At 52.1% G+C, this 10,901-nt stretch overlaps 2 protein-coding genes across 7 annotated transcripts in view; one reads left to right on the forward strand and one right to left on the reverse strand.

The window, feature by feature from the left end:
- Positions 1 to 5,761, reverse strand: part of LOC112468051 (trithorax group protein osa) — a 21,239-nt gene extending 15,478 nt beyond the window's left edge. For 3 of the 5 annotated variants that reach the window (XM_025037074.1, XM_025037071.1, XM_025037070.1), the window contains exons 1-4: positions 4,706 to 5,761; positions 4,366 to 4,488; positions 4,058 to 4,264; positions 3,373 to 3,432 (exon numbers count right to left, since the gene is read on the reverse strand). In XM_025037074.1, coding sequence (XP_024892842.1) covers positions 3,373 to 3,432; positions 4,058 to 4,264; positions 4,366 to 4,488; positions 4,706 to 5,575 — 1,260 coding nt within the window. In that variant the 5' untranslated portion in view covers positions 5,576 to 5,761. The remainder of the gene's footprint in view (positions 1 to 3,372; positions 3,433 to 4,057; positions 4,265 to 4,365; positions 4,489 to 4,705) is intronic. The other 2 variants (XM_025037073.1, XM_025037072.1) reach the window with 1 other exon arrangement.
- A 542-nt stretch (positions 5,762 to 6,303) lies between these two features.
- LOC112468052 lies at positions 6,304 to 10,861 on the forward strand. Of its 2 annotated transcripts, none has more exons than XM_025037076.1 (3): positions 6,304 to 6,940; positions 7,138 to 7,251; positions 7,333 to 10,861. In XM_025037076.1, the coding sequence occupies exons 1-3, from the start codon at positions 6,839 to 6,841 to the stop codon at positions 10,564 to 10,566; spliced, it is 3,450 nt and encodes a 1,149-aa protein (XP_024892844.1). In that variant the 5' UTR covers positions 6,304 to 6,838; the 3' UTR covers positions 10,567 to 10,861. The 2 variants fall into 2 exon arrangements, with proteins under 2 accessions (XP_024892844.1, XP_024892845.1); XM_025037077.1 differs by having other exon boundaries at positions 7,351 to 10,860.
- Positions 10,862 to 10,901: the final 40 nt, after the last annotated feature.

The raw sequence follows: 10,901 nt of genomic DNA on the forward strand, positions 1-10,901 counted from the left end.
AAAAATGGATGACAAATGTAATAGACTATAGACGTTTAAAGTATCCCCGATAGAAAGAGACTCCAGTTATTTAACTGCTAAATACGGTTATCAGATTCGCGGCCCGAGATAAAATCACACGACAGACGGACATTCAGGCAATTAGCGTCAAATGTGGAAATATGGATCTAGATTTTCACACGTATAGGACCCCGCCGTTATCTTTAGCCTTTGATAATGAAAAGCGAAAACCGTCGCTCCGTTTTTGGCGCGTTTGATTCGAACCGGCTCCTCTCCTCGTTGACCGAGCGAAATCAAGAGCGATCGTTAAGCGCTCTCGGCTCTCTAGCTTCTGTCCGGTTATCGAATTTCGGCTCGGAACACCCAAGACTGGACGAGTTCCGCTTTGAGACGCGAGATACGATTCGGACCGATCCGAAGGTTGGCGCGACGCGGGGAAACGCCAGTCCTCGATTCATACGATCCCGTGTCATCCAAGTCCACGGTGTGTTTACGTTATCGTGCGCGACGGAGTTAATCCGTTCGATAGAAACTGTACGCTGCTGAACGTCGGCGATACGCCACGCGCGAATGTGTGTATACAGAGAGAGCTCCGTGCTCCGATCGGCATGTCTTTCTCTCTTTCTCACGGGCCGGTCACGAACACACGCACGCAGCGGGAAGGCGACGAAGACGTGCGTGAATGAAAACGTAAATAATGCTCGCGGGGGCGGGGGCGAGGGCGAGCGCGGGACACGCGCATATATTTGCCCGCGTTCTCGGGAGAGCGCGAAATCGCTCCGGTTACGTAACATTATTTTTATCTGCCGGCGTAATGTTATTATCCCGTCGGCTGTGACAATAACTGAATCCGAGGTTCATTCAACTCCATCTATTTATCGAGAGAAAGAGAGAGAGAGAGAGAGAGGCCGGATATCGGGCCAGTCATTGAAAAAGTGTGACAATTTCGGCGAGACTCGTGATTTCGTGGGATTTCTATCTCGATCCGCGAGCCGTCGGCGCGAAACGACCTTTTTTCCCGCGTTGCGGGGAAAAAAGAAGGCAAGATATTACAGCGAGCCCCCTCCCCCCCCACCCCGCGTTATACTTGGGTGTCTCGGAGCGTCGGTGAGATCACCTGTAGCAGACTAAATACCCATGTGTTCCCATCGGACGTGCTCATATACATTGGAGATCGTCTGCTGCCGCTACGTCGCGGTCGCGTCGTTCTGCGCGCGGTCCGACCGCGCGAGTCGCGCAGACCCGCGCTCGCTCCGGTCGCCGCCGCTGCCCGCTGCCGATACATCGACGTTTTATTGACCGTACGCCCCGTATGCCGTATGCCGTGACCGTGCATAGTCTCCGGCGCGTTCACGCCATCGCGGGTTTTCCCCGTCGGGTTATCACCCGTCCCTCGGATGCCCCGTACGTCTCGGCTTTGCTTCAATTATTATTTTCAAAGAAATCGATTGATCCGATTAACGACCTGCTCTAGTTCGAAGGGGACGACGTGGATTCGTGGAAATATAATTTTCCCGGAGTAGGAAAGAGATGTAGGACACGCGGCTCCAGTTAGAGCTCGATTCTGAAGCCGCGATTGAAATTGACGCGATTCTCGCGTGAAATGGAGCATCGACGGAAAGTAATGGTTCATTTCGCGGATCGATCTCGCTCGCGAAATTGTTCCCTCGCGCGCGTTCCTGGCCTCGTCGTTTCATAACGTCGTAGACCAAGCCGCGCTGGAGTAACATGGCGGGTATCGCCGCGACGCGGACGGCGCCGAGAGCGCATGTACTCCGCGAACGCGTCGTGCGGTTAAAGATCCGTGCGAGCGCTCCCGCCCTGGTGGCCGAGCCAACGGGGCCGACGAATGTTGTCCTGTTCCCCTCGTCGCGCATCTCGCGGGATATTATCTCGCGGTGGTGAGTATCCCGGGGCGCGCGCTCTCTCTCTCTCTCTCTCTCTCTTTCTCTCTCATTCTATTTCTCTCTCTCCCTCTCTCCCTCTCTCTCTCTCGAGCGCCCTGGGACGGCTCGATGCCGCAAACGACAGCGTCCGGAAACTTGGTGTACCGGGGCGTCGCGCGCGCGGATCCTACAATAATAATCCCGCTTGTCGCTGCGCAGAGCGAGAGAGAGTTCACGGGGAGTTCTTACGTTTCGCGGAACGGTACATTGCGATTGCGTTCGAGAAACCGCGCTCCGTGGGAAGCGCAAGAAGTTCGATGGCGTGTCGCAGAGTGACAGTCGCATGATCCGGCGTACCGAATATAGCCGAGCGCGATACAAAACGTCACGTCGTCGTCGCTCTCGCGCGCGCGCGCTCGAGTGGGGATGATCGCCGCCGCCGTCGCCGCCGCCGCCGCTGCCGCCGTCGTCGTCGATTTCGACCAATCGCGGCCGCGCTCGCGTCGCAACCCCCACCGCCCCCCACCGCCCCTCGCCTACGATCGCCGGCGTTATCCGTGTCGCCCGCACGGTTCTTTCGCTTACCCGCCCATGTAAACGCGGCCTGGTGGGGAGGAGGGTAACCCCGGGGCGAGGGACAGGAGCGCGAGCGGAGGGGAAACACGGCGGGGAGGAGGAGGTCGCTAATATCTGGGGCTCCGGCGGCCGCGCAACTCGCGCCCTAATCGAACTCTACCGGAGTCGCGGTATACTCTCCATCCCCACCCCGTCGTCCGCTCCTTCCTCCCCTCTCACGCTCTCGTCCGCGCTCCTCGTTCATCCTCCCTTTTCCTTCTCCCGCTTCTTCTCCTTCTCCTCCGCCACTTCCTTGGCCTCCTGATCCCCCTCGACCGCCACGCGAGGGGCCACCCTTTCGCTCACTCTCGCTCGCTCTTTTCGTCGGGAAAGTACTCGACGAACGAGTACCGAGGCCGTAGAGACCGAGCGGTACTTCGCAAGATGGAAACGTCGCCTTTCGATCTATTCCCCAAAACTCGCGTCTATTCCCGAACATTGCGATCGGCGTCACTCCGATCGTCGCGCGATTTCCGTCCCGTCGAGAAGATCGCCGGACGTCCTCTCTCGTGGAACGGACGACGATGCTTTCGCGCACACGTATACACGCGTGTAGTATCAAATTTCGATAAAATTCGACCGGTACCGATACGTCGAGACGCGTAGCATCCGCGACAGGAGAGTAGAATTAATTCAAATCGTATGTGAAATCTCCACGACAATCGTTCCTGTCACGACGGGGGATTATGCAATCACCGGCAAAAACTTGTTTGCTACGTTCCGGATACTTTAAGCTTTTCTTTCCGCACACGTACGTTCGTTTGTATCCTGAGAGGAAGGCGGCGCGCTGAACGTGACTCGTCGACGTACTTGATATCTCTCTTTAAAGATGAAATAAATTTAATTTCAATTATGTAATGCGAAAACTCACCCCAGAGTCAATTCCTTGAGTATTTGGTGTTGTAGCTCGCTGTTGCAGATTGTGGAAAGCCTAAAAAGAGACGCAATGTTACGAGTTGTCTATTTTTACATATTACAGAAATATACCGTAAACATATATCTTTAAACCATACATTTCTGCCCTGCTTTTTAATTTTAACATATTCACCGAAATATTGATAGATTTTATCGTATGTGTGTATCTTTCTACAACTTTTAAATATCTCAAATAAGTTATTTACAAAGCTCAATGTGTCAGATAAAAGTTTGCGAAATAAAAGATGAAAATAAAAATCAGGATTGTACATTGCTCGTATAGTCACTTAACTATCCATTAATTTATATATTTTTTCATAAGCAAGTCGTGTCGCATTACAATATAAATTCTCGAGCAATGCTCTGTCTTAAAAAAATATCGCTTATGTCAATGACATCGTTATTACATCAAGTTAATTTGCAAAAAGCGATCTATGTTATACTATACTTTCTGCTCCTATAATAAATACTCCATTCTCGCAAAAACTCCTTTCTTACGTGTAAATTACATAAATGTCAATACACTTGTGTTGGAAAAGTTATTGTACAGAGCAATAAAAATGACTGAAATTTTGATACATTCCCGAGACATCAGAAACACTTGAACCATTAAAAATTATACGTGTTTCAGCAATGTTCACCTGGGACTGGCTGGTAGTCTGTGGTTGCGGTGACGCAGCAGGTGGTGGAGCTGGAGACTGAGACAAAGCGCGCTGTGGCGACTGACCCGATGGAGTGACCTGATTACTCGGCGGTGGAGGCGGATTTGGTGGACCGCCTTGATTCCACCCCCTTTGTTCCGTATATAAGCTTGAGGGATGACTGGTTTGCGTCGTATAAGAGTTTAGCTAAAACGATACAAGAAAACGTCGTGTAAAAACATTCCTGAACATTAATATACAAGTAACAGACAGATTGAAGTCACTGATCGAAAGCAAAGTCGATTTACCTGATGATGACTGTATGGGGCGTGCGGTCTCGTAGGAGAGGAATATCGTTGGGTATATTGTTGATATTGCATGGGTGTCGGAGAACTCTGAGCTCCTGGCCCTGTATGTAATCTCGGTGAACCCTGATGGTTTGGAAAACGCACGAGAATTAGAGTCGCATGTACAAATACAATGTTTTAGTTAGATGTAAATAAAAATTTGCAGATAGCACCGGACAATTATACGGAAAGAGACTTGTAGCAACAAAAAGTACAGTACAATCGTTACGCTAAAGTTTGTCGTTGGGTTTAACCTAAGTGGAACGTGGTAGCGCAAAAAGACAGAGATCCGTTTGTTTACCGTTTGCGGAGGACGCTGGCTGGGTTGCGGATAAACGGGAGGCACAACCGGTGGCCTTTGCATAGGCCACGGCTGTTGATACTCGGGTCCCATTCCGGGATACGTGCCGTGAAACCGATGTACCGGAGTGGACGCCTGCAGCAACTGGTTCAAGGTAGGCGTAGGACCAGCGGTCTGGGACATACCCTGGCCGGAGAGAAACCTCGGCTGGCCGGAGAAGTTGCCGGAGCTGGCGCCAACATAGAGCCGGGACTCGATCTTGGATGTGGAGTAGTGCTCCTCCATCTCGGCCCGGTGGGTCCGCTCGGTGTCGTGCATCAAGTGTTTACCATGGTAGTCGAGCTGCTGCTTGCCGGGAAAGTCGGCGTGCTTGGCGACGTATTCCGGGAGCTGCTGCTTGCCGGGCGGATAGTCGGCGAGCGACTTGGTCGCGGCGGCGAACTCGCCGGACTTGTTGTTGCTGTACTCGTCCGCGTAGGCGCGTATCACGTTTGGCGCGAACGGATGGCCCGGGTGACCGGGATGGCCGGGCGCGTCGTGCGGCTCCTGCTTGCCGACGGGGACGGGCTCCTGGGGCCCGGGCTGGCCGGGCTCGCGCGGCGCGTTTACCTCACCGGCGGCAGTGTGTCCGCCAATGTCCTCGCGGTATTGACTCATCTCGTAGCCCGTCGTGTCCCCGCCGCCGCGATTCACATATTTAAGCAGCTGGGCCGCGCCCCGGGACACTTTATCGTCCGGCTCGGAATCCAGCTGCTGCTTCGCACTAACACTCGCACTATTCCCACCGACTTGCGTACGCTTCTGTGCGCATTTCACGGACTCGTTCAGCTTCACATCGTTTTGTTGGCTCTCGGCTTGCGTCGCAGCCATGTTCTCCTCTCCTCACGGAGCCATCGTCGTTTTCGTAAACTGGCCAATCGCGGGACCTCGTGCGCGCCTCGCTACGGGGCCAAGTACTACGTACTCGAACGCGAAATACCGCGTAGTCGAACGGCTCGCGTCGCGGCTAACACCTCACGGCACATCCTCGATCGCCCGTGCGTGGACTAAGCGGCGCCCTACGAAAAATCACTTCCTGCCGTTTTCAAAGTGGAGGGAATCAAAAAAAACTCATATGCGAACGTCAAAAGCAGCGTCGCATGGCGCGCGCCATCTCGCGGCGCGCTCACGCACCGAGGCCGCCTTCGCTTCCTTCGGCCACCGTTCGCCGTTTCCAACGCGTCCGCGTCGCCCATTCCCCATTTCCGTTCGCCCGCGCGCGCCCCCCGAAAGCCTCGTTTCTATCGCCCCGATCGCCCGCCACGATCCCCACGATCCCTATCCCTCTGTTCCCCGATTACCCCTTTCTCCATCCGGACTCCGGAGACGGGGATTCGAATCGATCTCCCGAAATTACGAGGCTCCTCGTTATCGTCGTAACTCGTAACTCTGTCGGCCGATTTTCTAGCCGTGCGTCAATAAAACTCGCTAAATTACGGTGCATTGACGCTTGCGGTTGTCTAGGCTCGTCGATCTATCACTCGTCTAATCGCTTTTTAATCACACGCTTTCTCATTCTCTCTCTCTCTTTTCCTCTTTAAAGCCTCGCTACGCGTTTGTCGCTCGCTTTAAATCGATGTGGAGAGCGTGTCGAAAAAAACGCTGCCGAACAAACGAACCTAGTTTCCGAATCCACGAGGATTTTGCCGCGATTTCCTATCTCTCGATTCGGATTCGACGAAACATCGTAAAATTTGTAACGCGATGCGACACGCGACTCGCGGATCTGATTCACCGATTTACCGTGATATTCAAACGATAACATTGCCCCCCCGATGCGATCCTCGCACTTTAAAGCGAAACAGACGGATACCCGGTCGAAGGGAGGGAGAAGGATGTCGGTGACGGAGTGCAGGTGGTGCAGCTGGGGCTGGGAGGCGGAGGGTGGGGGGGTCTGGATCTCGGCCGCGTGTTTACATCGTGAAGTTATCGCGGAGCGGTGTTATCGACGGGACGGCCGCGGGCCGCGATAGCGGCCATTTGCATTCGCGGGGACGGACGACGGACCGCGGTCCGAATGGAGAGCGTGCCGTCGCGACTGTGGAAGTGGTGAAACGCGTCCTCGGCGTGCCCGACGACCTGCCCCCCGCGTCCATGAAGATGGCGAGGGCGAGCAGTGACGTCTCGAGAACCGTGTGCGCGAATACGATTCGAGAGAACGAGAGGAAGCTGCAGGAGGCGCGAATTAAGAATCAGGTATTGCGCCACGGGGGGCCTCCCGTGTGTCCGTTCTGTTCCGCCTGATGTGTACTGTTCCCTCCGTCGAGGGACCGTTTGCGCCATCCGCTACTCCGTCCCGTTTCTGGCCTGGTCGCGTTATACCTCGCCCATTTGTGCGCCCCGCTCGTCGGCTGGTCACAGCTCACGTGTTTTTGTTTTTACTCCCATTTCAGGGAAAGGGTCGAGGCAGGCAGGATCTAAACAAACTGTTTGGCAAGCTCAATCAAGCCGTGGAAACGAGCTCGCTGAAGTTTTCGGATAAATCGAGTTCGTCGTGCAACAAGAGCGTAAGTGTCACTTTTGCCATTGATGTTTTGTATACATTGTTTACGTCACGTGTAACGAGATGTACGGTAGCGATATATCAGTTTTGTACATCTGTCAAGGTTTCGAGATGCTGGTACGGCCCGATACTAGGATTCCCGTCTGGATCCTGGTGGGGCATCCTCATGGACTGCTCCAGGGACAGGATGCACGAGCCTTTCGACGCCGACATACACGAGGGGCCGTTCGGCGTTGTTTCCGTTTGCACCTCGCATAGCAATGTAAAGGAGGACGTGGATCTTGGTGATTATCTGACGCTTACAGGCCAGGTGTATCGCGAGCATCAACCCAGTGCGGATCCGTTCATTCGAAACTACGAAAATCAGATACCGTTGAGATTAATAAGAAGTTACAATCTACAAGATGATATCGCGCCTAACACGGGATACAGGTACGACGGGCTCTACGTAGTCATAGACTGCTGGATCGGCGCGGCTTTGGATAGAACCAGGTACAACAAGTTTGCCTTGATGCGTCTCAGTGATCAGGAGCCACCCAACTGGGGCAGCAAAGGCTGGGAAAACCTGTCTTCCATACGACGTTACATCCCATTGACGAAGTTGGACCATCCAAACACATATGACCTGAGAAAGTGTTCGAATAACAATGGCGTCACCTGCCGGAAGCGAAAACTCAGTCACGGGGACAGTCGCGAGGGTCTGCCCGTCGCGTTAACGACACCGTCGATCGACATCAGCAGACGGTCAGCACCGGAGAGCTCCATCGTAACGCGTCACGTCTTTAAGAAGCTACCGAATAACGCGGAGAGCGCTGTATCAACTTCTGTACCTGATCAAAAGATGTTGCTGTGCCTTGGTGCGTCGGCTACTAAAACCCACAGTACAAACATCTCGATACGCATGGGCCTGTACGAGTCGTCGCACAGTTCGCAGGACGCGAAGAAGAGCGTCTCGACGATGTTGCAGAAACCCTCGAAGCCAATCGACATTACCGTTCGTACGGCGTTGGACATGGAGAGTAGTCGCTTGACCCCCAAGGAAGACGTTAAGCCTACCGAGAAGACGGATGCGGATAAGACGCGAGTTAATTCTCGGCCGAATGAAAACGTATCCTACAACGGTCACGTTGCGACTGATAACGCGAGCGCTTCTCCGTTCGATAAACATAGAGAAAACTCGGCGGTCGTAAACTCGTCGAAACATTCGTGCTCTGTGTCTTCGTCGCTGAGCAGCCTCAAGAACGGTGCAAATACCACGATCGAACGTAAGGAACAACTGCAAAGTGCTCAACAATTCCAAGACGTGCAAAATTTGAGCGCCAACAATATCGTTAATGATTCGGCACAGAAATCGAGTCCCGGTAACGAATCGCCGAGGAATTCGGTCGTGACGCATGAAAGAATTTCCGAATACCATGACTCTTCGGACACACCGAGCGAATCGTTCTGCGCGCAAAGCATCAAGTCCTTGGACTCGTTGACGCCGGACAAGATCTTAAACTTGATCAATAAGGAGATACACCATCCTCTGTCCAAGTTACTGATCGGAAACGTGATAGGACTGACGATCGAGGAATGCGAGATGTGGAACGCGTCGGAAAGGGAAACGACTCCGGAGCCCAAGACTAAGAAGCATGCGTCGACGAGGGCAAATCTTAGGAAGAAGCGGAAAGGAGCGGACAACATAAAGGAGAACGTCGCGTGTTTGGACAACAGAAGGTATTACAAATATTCCAGATCCGAGCGATTATTTTGGAAAGTGACGAAACAAGCAGATGGGGAAAAATTCGACAAGTTGCTACCCGAGGTGGATCACCAATCCTGCAACGATGCGGGCCTGAAACGTAATAATAACGTTAGGCGAAGCGATCGGATTGGCGTGTCCAAGGAAAACAACGAGTACTTATCGCCGTTTCGCGTACAGACTTCGCTTCAGACTATCGCGCAACACACTCGTAGCTCGTACGACATAAAAACCCGTCTGAGGGCCGACAAGGGCGCGGTATTGGCCAAGCCGGATTTTCCTAATTCGTCGATCAAAAAGAATAAGTATAAGAAACGAGATAGGGAAATTGCCAACTTGACGATAGACGCTAATTTCGGTCCCATTACACGCGGACCCAGAAACAGAAGATTACGATGCAGGACTAACGGATACGCGAGATGTTGCAGCACCTTCAATACCGTAATATATGCGCCTAACAAGCGATTTAAGTCTAGTTTTGAACGAAAGAGCAAGCTCAAGGTCGGTCGTCAACGTGCCGGGGAGAGACAGACCAAGGACAAGTACAGGATGACCAGCACCGTGCATGCGAGCAGCAAGGATATCAACAATTCAATCGGGAAGCGAAAAAATCTCAAAGGTAATCCTAGTAACGATAATAATGAAAATCGCATGCATCACATTAATAACGCCGGTAACAGGAAGAAGGCGAACGAAACTGAAACGGCCGACCACAACATCACCGAGACTTCCTTTAACAGGACCCTTCGGAAGAAGCTGACACGGACAATCCCCCTACCGCATCGTGCCGCTCAAACGTCGCGTTTATCCTGCTTTCGCAAAAAACGGGACGGGAAACCCAACACGATGGATGCGACGACGCAGTGCAGACTCATCTCCGATAATCCAGAGGTGTACGTTATTGGACAATTAAACGATCAGAGAACTATTCTGAAGATGGAGTGGGATAAATTGGAGAAACTGAAAGAAACCGCGTTGGACGTGCCCGATCAAGGCTCCCGGGTTTATCGAGCGTCGCGAAACTGCGCCACTTCCACCCTCACGGAGGACAACGTGAGTCGCAAGAGCGACGAGGGATACGCGGACTCTCTGCAGGATAGAGCGTCGGCCTTTGTGCCGGTGAACGCGTTCAACAGCGATCTACGGATCGCGCGTCTCAGATCGATCGGTTTTAAGCCCATAATTAAGCCGCCATCTCCGCTGCTCGCCGACGACTTGGAGATCATTCAGAACGCGCTCGTTACCACGAGCAAAGTAACGAAGCGCGACGTTGCCGAGGAGTATCACAAGTACGCGAATAACGAGGATAACAACGCAGTTGTTTACATGGACGACGAATTGCAGTATCAAGATATTGAGGAGGAAGAAGAGGACGAGGAGGAGGACGACGACGACGACGAAGATGAGAAACAATCAGCTGCGAACGCGTCGATGAAATCGACGTTAAGCGGTGTACAATCGAAAACCGGTAACATGCTGCCGGAAACGTTACCCGCGCGCGAAAACTCTGAATCTCCTTGGCACGGCTGGAAGAAGATAGTGACGGATGACAGATCGTACTGGATCGGTTGGTAGTCGATAGTAGATTGTAGGATGTCGGTGAATACATACAGGGATGGTGCTTTTTCGCTTTATTGCGATCAGAAAAATGAATCGTTTTATCCAAACGTGTACAATATTATATCTTTATTTTTTTTGCCAAAAATTAAAGGCTGTTAATAACATTCTAAATTATTCTTCTAACAGTAATATGCTATTCGAGTTGACTAACATATTTGTAAGAAAAGAAGCATCGACAGATTATTGTATAATTAAAATTTCTAATATATACATATACATTATTCTATATAGAGAGAATAATACATATGTATGTATATAGGTATGTATATTTTCTATATGTGAGGTATTAT

The sequence above is a fragment of the Temnothorax curvispinosus genome, unplaced genomic scaffold, assembly GCF_003070985.1.
Source record: "Temnothorax curvispinosus isolate PA1 unplaced genomic scaffold, ASM307098v1 QBEX01018008.1, whole genome shotgun sequence".
Lineage (NCBI taxonomy): Eukaryota > Metazoa > Arthropoda > Insecta > Hymenoptera > Formicidae > Temnothorax > Temnothorax curvispinosus.

Excerpts from the sequence above, each read along its gene's own strand:
- LOC112468052 (XM_025037076.1), top strand. The coding sequence starts at position 6,839 with ATGAAGATGGCGAGGGCGAGCAGTGACGTCTCGAGAACCGTGTGCGCG. Across the intron at positions 6,941-7,137 it reads AGGCGCGAATTAAGAATCAG|GGAAAGGGTCGAGGCAGGCA; the intron begins GTATTGCGCCAC and ends CTCCCATTTCAG. Across the intron at positions 7,252-7,332 it reads GTTCGTCGTGCAACAAGAGC|TTTTGTACATCTGTCAAGGT; the intron begins GTAAGTGTCACT and ends GCGATATATCAG.